This window comes from Oncorhynchus mykiss, chromosome 10, assembly GCF_013265735.2.
Source record: "Oncorhynchus mykiss isolate Arlee chromosome 10, USDA_OmykA_1.1, whole genome shotgun sequence".
NCBI lineage: Eukaryota > Metazoa > Chordata > Actinopteri > Salmoniformes > Salmonidae > Oncorhynchus > Oncorhynchus mykiss.
The window spans coordinates 62,728,216-62,745,855 of NC_048574.1; the positions used below are offsets into that span (position 1 = coordinate 62,728,216).

At 40.4% G+C, this 17,640-nt stretch overlaps 2 protein-coding genes across 4 annotated transcripts in view; both read left to right on the forward strand.

Annotated features, from left to right (window-relative positions):
* LOC110534616 (oocyte zinc finger protein XlCOF7.1-like) overlaps positions 1 to 17,640 on the forward strand; it is a 1,104,347-nt gene that overhangs the window by 329,528 nt on the left and 757,179 nt on the right. The gene's annotated exons all lie outside the window — the stretch shown is intronic.
* The window catches only part of LOC110534619, a 36,157-nt gene continuing 29,885 nt past the window's right edge, over positions 11,369 to 17,640 (forward strand). Inside the window, 2 exon segments of the mRNA XM_021619537.2 lie at positions 11,369 to 11,849; positions 13,005 to 13,135. Coding sequence (XP_021475212.2) covers positions 11,567 to 11,849; positions 13,005 to 13,135 — 414 coding nt within the window. The 5' untranslated portion in view covers positions 11,369 to 11,566.

Sequence of the window (17,640 nt, forward strand, 5' to 3'; positions counted from 1 at the left end):
TTCTGGATCATCTAGATGGTCATTGGCAAACTTCAGACGGGCCTGGACATGCGCTGGCTTGAACAGGGGGACCTTGCGTGCGCTGCAGGATTTTAATCCATGACGGAATTCTTACTGGTTGGTAGGTGATCAAATACTTATGTCATGCAATAAAAGAGCTTCTCCTTCCTGAGTATCCTTATTAGACAGTGGGAAGGTCCACAATGGGGAGAAATCATAGCAGTGTGGCTTGAGATTTATTGGTATTGCTATTTTATTAGGATTCCCATTAACTATTGCAAATGCATCAGGTTCTCTTCCTGGGGTGCACACAAAACATGATACAATAAGAACATTAATAGTCAAGAACAGCTCAAGGACAGAACTACATACATTTAAAACGTCACACAGATTACAAATAAGTACATACACACAAAAAATCTAGGTCAAATAGGGGAGAGGTGCTGTGCCGTGAGATGTTCATTAATCTGTTTTTTAAAAACAGGTTTGCTGTAAACTTGAGCAATTTCAGATGGAAGAGAGTTCCATGTAATCATGGCTATATATAATACTGTACATTTCTTGGATTTGTTCTGGATTTGGGAACTGTGAAAAGTCCCCTAGTGGCATGTCTGGTAGGCTAAGTGTGTGTGTCAGAGCTGTGTGTAAATTGACAATGCAAAGGATTTGGAATTTAACACATTGACTGCATCACCTTTTTTCATAAGAAACAGTCTCTGCTCTACTTTTAGTCAAGAGAGACTGGTATGTATAGTGTTGATATTAGCCCTCTGATTACAGTGACGAGCAAGACATTCCACTCTGTTCTGGGCCAGCTTCAGTTTTCCTATGTCCTTTGCAGCACCTGACTGGGCAATAATCAAGATAAGATAAAACTAGAGCCTTTATTTGCGGAGTGTGGTGTCAAAAAAGCCAAGCATCTCTTTATCATGGACAGACCTCTCCCCATCTTTACAACCACTCAATGAATATGTTTTGTCCATGACTGTTTACAATCTTTTCCTGGTACATTTGTTTTAATTTTTTTATAATTCCAAGGTCACACACCATGTAATTTAGTCTCCTCAACGGCCACATTATTCATGATCAGATTCAGCTGATGTATAGAACTTAAATGATTTGAGGGAATGATTTTTACCAAATATAATGCTCTTAGTTTTAGAGATGTTCAGGACTAGTTTAATACTGGCCACCTATTCTAAAACGGACTTCAACTCTTTGTTTAGGGTTGCAGTGATTTCACTAGCTGTGGTTGCTGACACGTATAGGGTTGAATCATCAGGGTACAGTCAGTATACAGTGCATTCAGAAAGTATTCAGACCCCTTCATTTTTCCCACATTTTCTTACGTTATAGCCTTATTCTAAAATTGATTAAATAGTTTTTTTCCCCCCTCATCAATTTACTCACAATACCCCATAATGACGAAGCAAAAACAGTTTTTTCAAAAAAACAAAAATCACATTTACTTAAATATTCAGACCCTTTTACTCAGTACTTTGTTGAAGCACCTTTAGCAGTGATTACAGCCTTGAGTATTCTTGGGCATGACGCTACAAGCTTGGCACACCAGTTTTTGGAGAGTTTCTCCCATTCTTCTCTGCAGATCCTCTCAAGTTCTGTCAGGTTGGATGGGGAGCTTCGCTGCACAGCTATTTTCAATGTCTCTTCAGAGATGTTTGATCGGGTTCAAGTCCCGTCTCTGGCTGGGCCACTCAAGGACATTCAGAGACTTGTCCCGAAGTCACTCCTGCTTTTTCTTGGTAGTACTTAGGGTCGTTGTCCTGTTGGAACGTGAACCTTCGCCTCAGTCTGAGGTCCGGAGCGCTCTGGAGCAGGTTTTCATCAAGGAACTCTCAGTACTTTGCCCCGTCATCTTTCCCTCGACCATGACTAGTCTCCCAGTCCCTGCCTCTGAAAAACATCTCCACATCATGATGCTGCTAGCACCATGCTTCACCATATCGAAGGTGCCAGGTTTTCTCCAGACGTGACGCCTGGCATTCAGGCCATAGAGTTCAATCTTGGTTTCATCAGACCAGAGAATCTTCTTTCTCACGGTTTGAGAGTCCTTTAGGTGCCTTTTGGCAAACTCCAAGTGGGCTGTCATGTGCCTTTTACTGAGGAGTGGCTTCCGTATGGCCACTCTACCATAAAGGGCTGATTGGTGGAGTGCTGCAGGGATGGTTGTCTTTCTGGAAGGTTCTCTCATCTCCACAGAGGAACTCTGGAGCTCTGACAGAGTGACTATCGGATTCTTGGTCACGTCCATGACCAAGGACTTTCTCCCCGATTTCTCAGTTTGGCCGGGGCAGCCACCTCTAGGAATAGTCTTGGTGGTTCCAAATTTCCTCAATTTAAGAATGATGGAGGCCACTGTGTTCTTGGGGACCTTCAACGACCTTCATTTTTTGGAACCCTTCCCCAGATCTGTTCCTCAACACAATCCTGTCTCGGAGCTCTACAGACTATTCCTTCGACCTCATGACTTGGTTCTTGCGCTGACATGCACTGTCAAATGTGGTACCTTATATAGACAGGTGTGTGTTTTTTTTTTTCAGGGGGTGGATCAGCTTTAATATTGCGGATAGATCGTTGCTTCCATCAATGTAATTGTCTGCAACATTTCCAATCCCCCACATATTTTTGGGTAACACACTTTTTTTTAGACTATACCTTTATTATTCCTCGCAAACCCTACCACTCCTCCCCCAATTGGAGTAAACTAAGAAACAATAACACTTAGGCTTCTACCTTCAGTTTATACATATTATATACATATCTATTTTACAATAGTTGGATTTTGTTTGTTTTAATCTATCCTCTATTTCCGATGTCCATCCGGTTTGTGCGATTTAACAACATTTCTGAACCTATTTTATAGACCTGTATGTTTTACATTGGTTATCTTGTTGTTATTAGTCCCACCCTTCAGCTCCATTCAACCCCTCCCATCTATCTCTTAACACCATTCATTTTGGATTTCTATTTGCCATATATTTTTCAACTGTGCTGTGATGCTCCACAAAAGTACTGAACCTTTTTATTTTCATAGCTTCTACAGATTGTAAATAAACAATTAAAAAATCAATCATATAATAATTATTTTTGATCAATTGACTATGACTTTTCAAATCATCCAGTATTGCTATGTACAGAGTTAGTTCTAGGTAAATGTTGCAATTCTTCAGCCATTCCTGGACCTGTGACCAAAAACAAGCTCCATATGGACAGTACCAAAATAAATGATCTAATGTCTCTTCTTCCTCGCAGCAAAATCTGCAGAGCTGGGAAGATTGTATCCCCCACATATATATATAATATTCTATTGGTTGCAAGAATTTTGTATAATCATTTAAATTGAAAAATTTGAAGTTTTGAATCTGGCATCGTTTTGCGTGTCAATTCATAAACCATGTGCCATGGAATCGGTACATCGAACATCTCTTCCCAACTATTTTGCGATTTACATGGCACAGCTGTCAATTTTTTGGTCCTTAAATTAAATTGGTATATACTTTCCTTTATCACAGTTTTCTTTAACCATTTTTGGTCTTTAATACAGGGCCTGACAGACAAGTTCCTTACTTTTTCCCCCTTCCACTTGCCTCTTCCATTTTTGTGGTAATGAGGCGATTAGTTGGATGTAATTTGGGGTATAGCAGACATTTCCATATGTCTGTGTTAGCTGCATGTGTGACATAACTCCACCAGTCCTATTTATGATATCATTTTCAAAAATTATACCTTTTTTAAAGATTTTATCAAAAAATACATTTTTATCAATTAGTATATTTGAAAAAATAAATATTTGAGTTTTACCACAATATTTGTATTTTTTCTGTCTTTTCAGGTGGATTAAACTGAAATTGCAAACAACTTCAAATCTAATTTTATTTGTCACATACACATGGTTAGCAGATGTTAATGTGAGTGTAGCGAAATGCTTGTGCTTCTAGTTCCGACCATGCAGTAATATCTAACAAGTAATCTAATCTAACAATTTCACAACAACTACCTTATACACACAAGTGTAAAGGAATGAATAAGAATATGTACATAAAAATACATGAATGAGTGATGGCCGAACGGCATAGGCAAGATGCAGTAGATGGTATAGAGTACAGTATATACATATGAGATGAGTAATGTAGAGTATGTAAACATTATATAAAGTGGCTAGTGATACATTTATTACATCAATTTTTCCATTATTAAAGTGGCAAGAGTTGAGTCAGTATGTTGGCAGCAGCCCCTCAATGTTAGTGATAGCTGTTTAACAGTCGGATGGCCTTGAGATAGAAGCTGTTTTTCAGTCTCTCGGTCCCCGCTTTGATGCACCTGTACTGACCTCGCCTTCTGGATGATAGCGGGGTGAACAGGCAGTGGCTCGGGTGGTTGTTGTCCTTGATGATATTTTTGGCCTTCCTGTGACATTGGGTGGTGTAGATGTCCTGGAGGGCAGGTAGTTTGCCCCCGGTGATGCGTTGTGCAGACCTCACTACCCTCTGGAGAGCCTTGCGGCTGTGGGCGGAGCCGTACCAGGAGGTGATACAGCCCGATGCTCTCGATTGTGCATTTGTAAAAGTTTATGAGGGTTTTTGATAACAAGCCGAATTTCTTAAGCCTCCTGAGGTTGAAGAGGTGTTGCTGCGCCTTCTTCACCATGCTGTCTGTGTGGGTGGACCATTTCAGTTTGTCCATGATGTGTACGCCGAGGAACTTAAAACTTCCCACCTTCTCCACTACTGTCCCGTCAATGTGGATAGGGGGCTGCTCCCTCTGCTGTTTCCTGAAGTCCACGATCATCTCCTTTGTTTTGTTGACATTGAGTGTGAGGTTATTTTCCTGAAACGACACTCCGAGTGCCCTCACCTCCTCCCTGTAGGCCGTCTCGTCGTTGTTGGTAATCAAGCTTACCACTGTAGTGTCATCTGCAAACTTGATGATTGAGTTGGAGGCGTGCATGGCCATGCAGTCATGGGTGAACAGGGAGTACAGGAGAGGGCTGAGAACACACCCTTGTGGGGCCCCAGTGTTGAGGATCAGCGGGGGGGAGATGATGTTACCTACCCTCACCACCTGGGAGCGGCCCGTCAGGAAATCCAGGACCCAGTTGCACAGGGCGGGGACGAGACCCAGGGTCTTGAGCTTAATGACGAGTTTGGAGGGTACTATGGTGTTAAATGCTGACCTGTAGTCGAAGAACAGCATTCTTACATAGGTATTCCTCTTGTCCAGATGGGTTAGGGCAGTGTGATTGCGATGGCATCGTCTGTGGACCTATTGGGGCGGTAAGCAAATTGGAGTGGGTCTAGGGTGGAGGTGATATGGTCCTTGACGAGTCTCTCAAAGCACGGAAGTGAGTGCTATGGGAAGGTAGTCATTTAGCTCAGTTACCTTAGCTTTCTTGGGAACAAGAACAATGGTGGCCCTCTTGAAGAGCAGACTGGGATAAGGATTGATTGAATATGTCCGTAAACACACCAGCCAGCTGGTCTGCGCATGCTCTAAGGACGCGGCTGGGGATGTCTTCTGAGCCTGCAGCCTTGCGAGGGTTAACACGTTTAAATGTTTTTCTCACGTTGGCTGCAGTGAAGGAGAGCCCGCAGGTTTTGGTAGCGGGCCGTGTCAGTGGCACTGTATTGTCCTCAAAGCGAGCAAAGAAGTTGTTTAATTTGTCTGGGAGCAAGACATTGTGGTCCGCGACGCTTGTTTAAAAAATAACGATATTTTGGAAATGATTTCGTTTTCAAAGAACCGAAAGTGAGCAGTTGTCATCTGAATAAAAGGAAAAAGGCCATTCTTGAACATGGGGTGAGACATTCTTACTAATTTACTAGAGAACCATTTTGGATTTAAGTATAACTTTTGTATGACTGATACCTTTAGTGAGAGGTCTAATGCTTTAATATTTAATCATTTCTGCCCTCCGAATTCATATTTGTTATATAAATAGGCCCTTTTAATTTTGTTTGGCTTGCCATTCCAAATAAAATGGAATCTTTTTTGTTCATATAATTTAAAAAGCAGGTAACTAGGTGTAGGCAAAACCATAAGCAAATAGGTAATAGGTGATATGACTAAACAGGTATTTTCCTTTCCATGGTAGCAAGATTTTATCTATTTTTGCTAACTTTCTATAAAAATGCATTGGAGTGAAATCATTTCTTTATTTTGGGATATGTATACCGAGTATGTCCACATCCGCTTCAGACTATTTTATTGGTAAACTACACGGTAATGTAAAAGTTGCATTTTTTTGTGATCCAATATGTAATATCATAATTTGTTTTACTCCTCTTGACAGTTTAAAACTTTCTGAGATGTAGCCATTTTTTACTATTTTACACCTAGGGTTACTATACATGACTTTAACCTCTTTTATAAGTGATTCTCCAAATTTGAAATATTCTCGGCATTTATATATAAACTCCAGTCGTACTTTAACAAAAGCCTTTTCAAAATCAGCAATGAAAACCAGGCCTAGTTTCCCCCGATATTTCATAGTATTCTATTGTTTCCAGTACTTGTCTTATATTATCTCCAATGTATCGTCCATGTAAAAATCTGTCTGATTAGGATGAATAATATCTGACAATACCTTTTTAATTCTATGCGCCATTTAGCTAGAATTTTTGCATCACAACACTGAAGTGTAAGAGGCCTCCAATTTTTTTAATGGACTGGATCTTTATTTATACCACTTGGATCCTGTTTCAGTAATAATGAAATCAGACATTGTTGCGTGTCCGATAATCTACTACTTATATAGGAGTGGTTAAAACATGCTAATAATGGTCCTCTGAGTATATCAAAAAAAGTTTTGTATACTTCCACTGGTATGCCATCTAGCCCTGGAGTTTTCCCAGACTTAAAGGCTTTAATTGCATCAAGAAGTTCCTCTTCTGTAATTTGGCCTTCACATTAGTCTTTCTGTAGAGATGTTAATTTGACATTATTAATAGGAAAAATAATCCATACAATTAGCTTTGGTTAGTGGAGATGGAGGAGACTGAAACAAAAATATATTCTTGGTACATTTCTATGTTGAAGGTTGAAAAATAATTTAGTGCATTTTTTCCCATATTCCATCCAGTTCGCTTTATTTTTATAATATCTTACACTGGATCTTTCTTGAATAAGTTCCAACATTTATTTTTGTTTTTCCTCTAATTTATTCTGTGCCTCTATGGTACTGTTTTTATTGCTATCTACCTGTACTGTTAGTCCTTCAATTTCCTTTGATAATATGGAAATCATGTCCAATCAATTAAATTTACCACAGCTGGACTCCAATCAAGTTGTAAAAACATCAAGGATGATCAATACAAACAGGATGCACCTGAGCTCAATTTTGAGTCTCATAGCAAAGGGTCTGAATACTTATGTAAATAAGGTATCTGCTTTTTATGTTTAATACATTTGAAAAAAAATTTAAAAATCTGTTTTCACTTTGTCATTATGGGATGTTGTGTGTAGACTGATGAAGAAAATGGTTTACATAATCAATTTTAGAATAAGGCTGTAACATAACAAAATGTGGAAAAAGTGTAGAAGTCTGAATACTTTCCGAATGTACTGTTCATAGACACAGGCTTTGTTTAATGCCAGTGGCAGGTCGTTAGTAAAAATAATAAAGAGTAGAGGGCCAAGAGAGCTGCCCTGCGGTACAACACACTTTACATGTTTAATGAGCCACTGAACACTCCGATTGGCACGTGTGTTTTTATGCTGCTCGTTCGATTATTAGATTAGATTTCAGCCTTGGAGGCGTTTTTCTGACCGATTCCAAGTTTGATTAATTATGTTTTCATGGTTCAAGCTAGGTCTCTTAGTTCCAGTGAAGTGAAATCTTAACGATACAGTATACAATGATATTCTAGACATTTCACGAATAGGAGATTTGATATGTAATGTAATAAACAGTAGGGGTCATCAACTAGATGGTCTGTAGAACCTGCCACATACGTCTCATGTCTGAGCCTTTGATTTGTGACTTCATTTTGTCTCTATACTGACATTTCGCTTGTTTGATTGCCTTGGAGGGAATAACTACACTGTTTGTATTCGGCCATATTCCCAGTCACCTTTCCATGGTTAAATGCTGTGGTTTGCACTTTCAGTTCTGCACGAATGCCGCCATCTATCCACGGTTTCTGGTTAGGCTAGGTTTTAATAGTCACAGTAGGTATAACATCTCCTTTGCACTTCCTTATAAACTCACTCAACAAATCAGTGTATACGTCAATATTATTCTCTGAGGCTACCCGGAAAATGTCCCAGTCCGCGTGGTCAAAACAATCTTGAAGCGTGGATTGGTCAGACCAGCGTTGAATTGTCCTTAGCACAGGTACATCCTGTTTGAGTTGTTGGGAAATAATCAGAATTAGTTGGGTAACATAGATAAGATGTTTTATTTTCATTATATGCTTGTGAGTTACTTCTCATCAGAATGTCTATTTTTGTATAATACTGTTGGCCGGTTGCAGTTATCTGTTCTCTGTCATGGGGTAAGTTACTTGGGCCGCAGAGAGGGGAGGGGTCAAGCTTGTCTTCATATGTAAACATATCTTTTAAATCAATTATCTCTTGGCTCCACAATGTCTGTGTGCCAGTCACTGTGTCTCTGTGATCTTGTCCAGGAGGAATGTATTTGATATATGCCTGTTCATGAGGATTTGTTTTATGGTCCTGAGAGCGAGATGAGAACATAGTTTAGGAGACAAAGCTGAACGAGAAGTTATAGCCAATGCTGTCTGGCTATGTGTGTCTTTGCTATAAAGGATCTTAGTTGCAATGTGTAAGGACTCTCAGAGAATTCATTGACAGACACTGAATTGATCTGAGAGTCACAGGGTTGTGATGGAGCTCATATAATTAAAGATGGACTTTATGATAACTCTGACTTGTGTGTGGTTTGCTCTCATGATTTGGTAAATACAGGAAATTTCCACGACAGAGTTCCTGCCTCTAGGAAGGGAGGAGCAAAATGGAGTCGTGGTCAGATTTGCCGAAAAGAGGGTGGGGGAGGGCCTTGTATGCATCGCGGAAGTTAGAGTAGACTACAGTCAATATGCTGATAGAATTTAGGTAGCCTTGTTCTCAAATTTGCTTTGTTAAAATTCCCAGCTATAATAAATTCAGCCTCAGGATATATGGTTTCCAGTTTGCATAAAGTCCAGTGAAGTTCCTTAAGGGCCGTCGTGGTATCGGCTTGAGGAGGGATATACACAGCTGTAACAATAACCGAGGAGAATTCCCTTGGGAAGATAATATGGTCGGCATTTGATTGTGAGGAATTCTAGGTCAGGTGAACAAAAGGACTCGAGTTCCTGTATGTTGTTACAATTAGACTATGAGTCATTAATCATGAAACATACACCCCGCCATTCTTCTGTCCTGAGAGATGTTTATTCCAGCCGGCGCAACGCACAAAGAATCCAGGTGGCTGTACCGACTCCGACAGCATATCCTGAGAGAGCCATGTTTCCGTGAAACAGAGTATGTTACAATCCCTGATGTCTTTCTGGAAAGCAACCCTTGCCCTAATTTTGGCAACCTTGTCATCTAGAAACTGGACATTAGCGAGTACAATACTCGGGAGCGGTGGGTGATGTGCGCATCCGAAGTCTGACAAGAAGACCGCTCCGTCTACCTCTTCTCCGGCAGCTATGTTTTGTGTCAGCCTTTGGAATCACTTAAAATGCCCTTGGTGGTACAGACAAAGGTTCTGCTTCAGGAAAGTCGTATTCCTGGTCCTAGTTGACGTTGCTCTGATATCCAATAGCTCTTCCCGGCTGTATGTAATAACACTTAAGATTTTCTGGGCTAACAATGTAAGAAATAATACGTTAAAAAAACAATACTGCAAAGTTTCCTAAGGACTAGAAGTGAGGCAGCCATCTCCGTTGGCGCCATTTGAGTTGGACGCCATGCACGCCTCCAACTCAATCATCATGTTTGCAGATGACACAACAGTAGTAGGCTTGATTACCAACAACGAGGAGACAGCCTACAGGGAGGAGGTGAGGGCACTCGGAGTGTGGTGTCAGGAAAATAAACTCTCACTCAACGTCAACAAAACAAAGGAGATGAAGGTGGACTTCAGGAAATAGCAGAGGGAGCACCCCCCTATCCATATCAATGCGACAGCAGTAGAGAAGGTGGACAGTTTTTAAGTTCCTATGCGAACACATCACGGACAAACTGAAATGGTCCACCCACACAGACAGTGTGGTGAAGAAGGCGCAATAGCGCCTCTTCAACCTCAGGAGGCTGAAACTTTTACAGATACACAATTGAGAGCATCCTGTCGGGCTGTATCACCGCCTGGTACGGCAATTGCACTGCCCACAACCGCAAGGCTCTCCAGAGGGTGGTGCAGTCTGCACAACGCAACACCGGGAGCAAACTACCTGCCCTCCAGGACACCTACAGCACCCGATGTCACAGGAAGGCCAAAAAGATAATCAAGGACAACAACCACCCGAGCCACTGCCTGTTCACCCTGCTACTATGCAGAAAGCGAGGTCAGTACAGGTGCAGAAAAAGCTGGGACCGAGAGACTGAAAAACAGCTTCTATCAAGGCCATCAGACTGTTAAACAGCCATCACTAGCACATTAGCGGCTGCTGCCTATAGGCATAGACTAGGAATCACTGGCCACTTTAAGGAATGGAACACTAGTCACTTTAATAATGGCACTTTAATAATGTTCACATATCTTACATTACTCATCTCATATGTACATAGTGTATTTTATATAATCTATTGCATTTTGCCTATGACACTCTGTCATTGCTCATCCATATATTTACATATTCTTCTTCCATTCCTTTACTTAGATCTGTGTATTAGGTGGTTGTGGAATTGTTAGATTGCATGTTAGATATTACACAGATATGTCTGTGTCTCAGTCACTCTGTAGACTTGTCTTTTGTATGTGATTTGTTGTAGCACTTTTTTTTGTTTAAGATGGAATTTATGAAGGAATAATTTTATTTGGACTAGAAGCACAAACATTTCGCTACACTCGCAATAACATCTGCTAAACATGTATGTGTATGTGACCAATTTTGATTTGATCCGATTTTTTTCGTGAGCTGGTGGTTGGGGGCCAGAACATAATTACAAATAATTTGTATGACGCAAATTAACCACACGAAGCCCAAGCAGATATAATTTTCGACTAAAACAATTATTTAAAACCTTTCTCATAGGATCACGTGTCTCTCCATTATGTGTGGAAATACTTGGGAACAGATTTCTTAGTGGTACCTTATTTAAAAAAAAAAAAACAGCGCTCATACTTTTTTCATTTAGACACACCCTTTGAGCTATGACGTTACCCAATAACATCCTTTCTCTTCAGTTTAAACGGAAGTGAACAGTGACCAAGAACAATTTCCACGTTAGCGTTTTTTGTTGTTATTTAGACGTTAATTAACAACATGGGACGAACAAATATGACAAATTTAGCTGCACAGCATCACATGTAGTTTTTAATTCGCGTTGGAGACAAGACTTGGTTGATAGATGTTATTTAGGTGACGCTGAACTAACAATGGCTAACTGTATGGTTTTTCACACTCAAATAGCCTCCATCATGGAAGTGCTAGCAAATTCAGCCGTGGCAGAGATCTGTAAACTCGTAGACGACGACTATGCAGTGTTTCGTTTGGAAATTTCTCAAAGCCAGAAAGAAAACAGGGGATTGCGTAGGAAACTACAGCTACTTGAACTGAAGGTAGCAAGGGAGCGCGCAGACAGGACAATGCGAGATCGCATCCTCGCTAGTCGTCCCAGTAATGTCAAGATCCTAGACCGATACAGAGGAATGGAAAAAGGTACATTTCGCAGAAGGCGAAGGCTGCGCGGCATGTCGCCTTTCATATATAGTTTCGTTCCTGTCGCTCCCGTTCAGATATGTTACATAAAATTGGGTCTTGGTCAGTTTTTGGATAGTATGCAATAATGCCTCTGTTTACTTAGCTATCTTGCGCAAAAACACTAAAATATTCTAACCAGATTCTTGAATATCATTTCATATTATTTTCTCAATCAAAACAATGTGATGAATGGAACATAATATTGTGAACAAAAATATAAACGCAAACAATTTCAAATATTTTACTGAGTTACAGTTCATATAAGGAAATCAGTCAATTTAAATAAATTAGGCCCACATCTATAGATTTCACATGACTGGACAGAGGTGCAGCCATGGCCCACCCACTTGGCAGCCAGGCCCAGCCAATCAGAATCAACATTTAAAAAATCCCCTCAAAAGGGTTTATTACAGGCAGAAATACTCCTCAGTTTCACCAGCTATCCAGGTGGCTGATGTCAGACAATCCCACAGGTGAAGAAGTTGGATGTGGAGGTCCTAGGCTGTTGTGGTTACACGTGGTCTGCGGTTTTGAGGCCAAATTCTCTAAAATGACTTTGGAGGCAGCTTATGCTAGTAGAGACATGAACATTACATTCTCTGGCAACAGCTGTGTTGGACATTCCTGCAGTCACCATGCCAATTGCATGCTCTTTCAAAACTTGAGACATCAGTGGCATTGTGTTGTGTGACAACTGCACAGTGGGCTTTTATTGTCCCCAGCACAAGGTGCACCTGTGTAATGATCATGCTTTTTAATCAGCTTCTTGAGATGCCACATCGGTCAGGTGGATGGATTATCTTGGCAAATGAGATATGCTCACTAACGGATGTAAACAAATTTGGGCACACAATTTGAGAGAAATACGTTTTTTGTGCATATGAAACATTTCTGGGATCTTTTATTTCAGCTCATGAAACATGGGACCAACACTTTACATGTTGCGTTTATATTTTTGTTCAGTGTACATCGATCACTAAATAGCATAGAAAGTTATGAGAAGTGTTACTTTGCATCCTTGCTAATTCTAGACAGTGTCAAAAATTTAAATAGTGTACCGTTAAGCATTGACAGTAACTAAACTAACTACCTCTTTTCCCCAATAACTCTCAGGTGAAGGAGATCTCACTGGAGGCCACAGGAGCTTTGTGAAGGCAGCAGGACAAAATACATGGAGAGATGACCAACCAATCACTGTTGATGAGGGGAGCGGAACCTCGACCCAGCACGTTATCGTGATAGAGGTTAGCAGTGGTGTAGTGGAGGCTATATGCCATATACCCACTTATTTTTCAGTGAGAATTGCGTATACTCATTTCTTAATCCCCACTGATACGTATCAAAGTAGTGTAGTGGAGGTATACGCCGTATCAATTAATAAGGTTGATGAAACGGATAAGAATGTTTAGCTTAAAAAGTTGATAAACTATTATTTCTTCACATTTTGGGTGCAGCAATATTGGCTGATGTTCCAAAATGCAATTTGCGGAAAACTCCTTTCTAAAATGCGAGAGGTTTCATGGACAGAGATGGAAATATCTGTTAGAAATTTATAAAGAGGGGGGGATCTAAAGATGCAACAACTATCATCGGTTTCTAACATGACAAGGATAATGCCTTGGCTGCTAGACAATGAAAGAAAGAACCAATAGAACAGGAGAAAGCATATGAGGAAACCTTTATAAAATAATTGACTCCACGTTTCTATGGTGGGATTTTGCCTATAGGCTACTTTGATTCAAGGTTAAACATGTCTCATAATATGAAGTAAAAAGTCCAGGTTTCAAACAATTAAGGAACAGGAAAAATATAGCGACGCTAATGCTGGCCTAACCGTACTCTGGTAGATGGAAAGGCTTTCCCAATAACCGTCTCAATTAAATGTTAACTAGCCTACCTTTCAGAATGATATCACGATTATTTCCATCAATCCAGTGGCCATTTTGATTTTAAAACTCCATCTCGTGCAACAGAACAGTGCTGTAGCCAGATATTGGTGGGTGGCCCTGCAGAAATGTTTGTAATAATAATTATGTTTGAGGGGGGCAGCGCATGTACCTTCCTGCATATTTTGCCATGGGGCAAAGAGAAAAATGTGCAGTTTTGAAGCACATTTCCTGCAGTTGTACACATTTTGCCATGGGGCAGAGGGAAAAATGTGCAGTTTTATAGCTCATCCGATGCTATTCTACACATTTTGCCACGAGACTGAGAAAAGTTTGCTAATTAAAAAAAATGTGCTAATTAAAACTAAAATATAGGTTTATTTGTTGGTTGATAACAGCATTAGATTATGAGCTGTCTTGTTTGCTAAATAAACAAATGAAATAGGCATATATATATAGCCATAATAGCACAGAATATGACTGCTTTGAGGCATATGTCACATCACTTATTGGGGGTGTGGCTTTCAGTTGGTTATTTTTGGCAACCCAGCCTATGAGAGTGAATGTCATTCCAGTTCATCTGTTTTGTTATATTTGATCAAATCTGACTAACCCAGTGCAATGAATTCTATCTGATGGTGTTTGCATTTTTAAGTAAAAAGATAACTAAGCCGTTTGGAATACTGACTACTGACAAGTAAAGAACATAAAAATATCAAATAAAAGCCCCACCCATGCGTTCTCCCCTGCTAAAGAAACACTGTTAACCAAACATCAGCCTGAGCACTTGAATTAAAGGGTAACTACACAAAAAAATAATTTCCTTCAATTCTTCTTTCTTCCCAGACCTAAAAAATAGTCTCCTGATGTGGCTTAATCATTGTTATGGATTTACATCCAATTTTGTTGTTTTTTTTTCATTAAAAACTTGTGACTTTGATAGCAAAAGCCTTAAAAAAACAATAATAATAATAATAATAATAATAATAAAAGTCTGAAACCTGGGAATGTATGACTCAGTTTAGCCTACTTGCACAGTACAGCTTGGGTTGGCCTGACTGTGAAAGACCAATATGTTATACAGTGCCTTGCAAAAGTATTCACCAACCTTGGCATTTTTCCTATTTTGTTGCATTATAACCTGCTATTTAAATGTATTTTTATTTGGATTTCATATAATGGACATATAGTCCAAATTGGTGAAGTGAAATGAAAAAAATGACTTGTTTAAAAAAATTCAAAAAGTAAAAAATCCTGAAAAGTGGTGTGTGCCTATGTATTCACCCCCTTTGCTATTAAGCCCCTAAATAAGATTTAATGCAACCAATTGCCTTCAGAAGTCAGATAATTAGTTAGATTGCATACAGGTGGACTTTATTTAAGTGTCACATGATCTCAGTATAAAAACAAAACCTGTTCTGAAAGGCCCCAGAGTTTCAACACCACTAAGCAAGGGGCACCACCAAGCAAATGGCACCACGAAGACCAAGGAGCTCTCCAAACAGGTCAGGGTCAAAGTTGTGGAGAAGTACAGATCAGGGTTGGGTTAAAAAAATATCAGAAACTTTGAACATCCCGCGGAGCACCATTAAATCCATTATAAAAAATGGAACGAATATGGCACCACAATAAACCTGCCAAGAGAGGGCCGCTCACCAAAACTCACGGATCAGGCAAGGAGGGCATTAATCAGAGAGGCAACAAAGAGACCAAAGATAACCCTGAAGGAGCTGCAAAGCTCCACAGCGGAGATTGGAGTATCTGTCCATAGGACCACTTTAAGCCGTACACTCCACAGAACTGGGCTTTACGGAAGATTGGCCAGAAAAAGACATTGCAAGCGAACACGTTTGGTGTTTGCCAAAAGGCATGTGGGAGATTCCCCAAACATATGGAAGATGGTACTCTGGTTAGATGAGACTAAAATGTAGCTTTTTGGCCATCAAGGAAAACGCTATGTCTGGCGCAAACCCAACACTTCTCATCACCCCGAGAACATCGGCAGGGACTGGGAAACTGGTCAGAATTGAAGGAATTATGGCGTGCACTAAATACAGGGAAATTCTTGAGGGAAACCTGTTAGTCTTCCAGAGATATGAGACTGGGACGAAGGTTCACCTTCCTGCAGGACAATGACCCTAAGCATACTGCTAAAGCAACACTTGTGTGATTTAAGGGGAAACATTTAAATGTCTTGGAATGGCCTAGTCAAACCCAGGCCTCAATCCAATTGAGAATCTGTGGTATGACTTAAAGATTGCTGTACACCAGCAGAACCCATCCAACTTGAAGGAGCTGGAGCAGTTTTGCCTTGAAGAATGGGCAGAAATCCCAGTGGCTAGATGTGCCGAGCTTATAGAGACATACCCCAAGAGACTTGCAGCTGTAATTGCTGCAAAAGGTGGCTCTACAAAGTATTGACTTTGGGGGGGTGAATAGTTATGTACACTCAAGGTTTCTGTTTTTGTTTGTATTTTTTCTTGTTTGTTTTACAATAAAAAAATATTTTGCATCTTCAAAGTGGTAGGCATGTTGTGTAAATCAAATAATATGAACACCCAAAAAAATCTAATTTTATTCCAGGTTGTAAAGCAACAAAATAGGAAAAATGCCAAGGGGGGTGAATACTTTCGCAAGCCACTGTATATCATTTTAGGTCATTGAGTGTACAGTACATTTGGAAAATATTCAGACCCCTTGCCTTTCCACATTTTGTTACGTTACAGCCTTATTCTAAAATGGATTAAATAATACCACATACAATACCCCATAATGACAAAGCGAAAACAGGTTTTTAGACATTTTTGCAAATGTATTAAATATAAAAAAGCATACCTTATTTACATAAGTATTCAGACCCTTTGCTATATCAGACTCGAAATTGAGCTCAGGTGCATCCTGTTTCCATTAATCATCCTTGAAATGTATCTACAACTTGATTGGGGTCCACCTGTGGTAAATTCAATTGATTGGACATTATTTGGAAAGGCACACACCTGTCTATATAAGGTCCCACAGTTGATAGAACATGATAGAGCAAAAACCAAGCCATGAGGTCGAAAGAATTGTCCGTAGAGCCCCGACAGGATTGTGTCGAGGCACCGATCTGGGGAACAGTACCAAAAAATGTCTGTTTCATTGATTGTCCCCAAGAACACAGTGGCCTCCATCATTAAATGGAAGAAGTTTGGAACCACCAAGACTTCCTAGAGCTGGCCATCCGGCCAAACTGAGAAATTGGGGGAGAAAGGCCTTGGGAAGGGACGTGACCAAGAACCCAATGTTCACTCTGTCAGAGCTCCTGAGTTCCTCTGTGGAGATGGGAGGACATTCCAGAAAGACAACCATCTCTGCAGCACTCCACCAATCAGTCCTTTATGGTAGAGTGGCCAGACGGAAGCCACTCCTCAGTAAAAGGCACATGACAGCCCGCTTGGAGTTTGCCAAAAGGCACCTAAAGGACTCTCAAATCGTGAGAAAGAAGATTCTCTGGTCTGATGAAACGAAGATTGAACTCTTTGGCCTGACTGCCAAGTGTCACATCTGCAGGGAAACCTGGCACCTTTGATACGGTGAAGCATGGTGGAGGCAGCATCATGCTGTGGGGATGTTTTTCAGAGGCAGGGACTGGGATACTAGTCATGATCAAGGGAAAGATGACAGAGCAAAGTACAGAGAGATCCTTGATGAAAACTGCTCTGGACCTCAGACTAGGGCAAAGGTTCATCTTCTAACAATACAACAACCCTAAGCACACAGCCAAGACTGCAGGAGTGGCTTCGGGACAAGTCTCTGAATGTCCTTGTGGCCCGGACCTGAACCCGATCGAAAATCTCTTGAGAGACCTGAAAATAGCTGTGCAG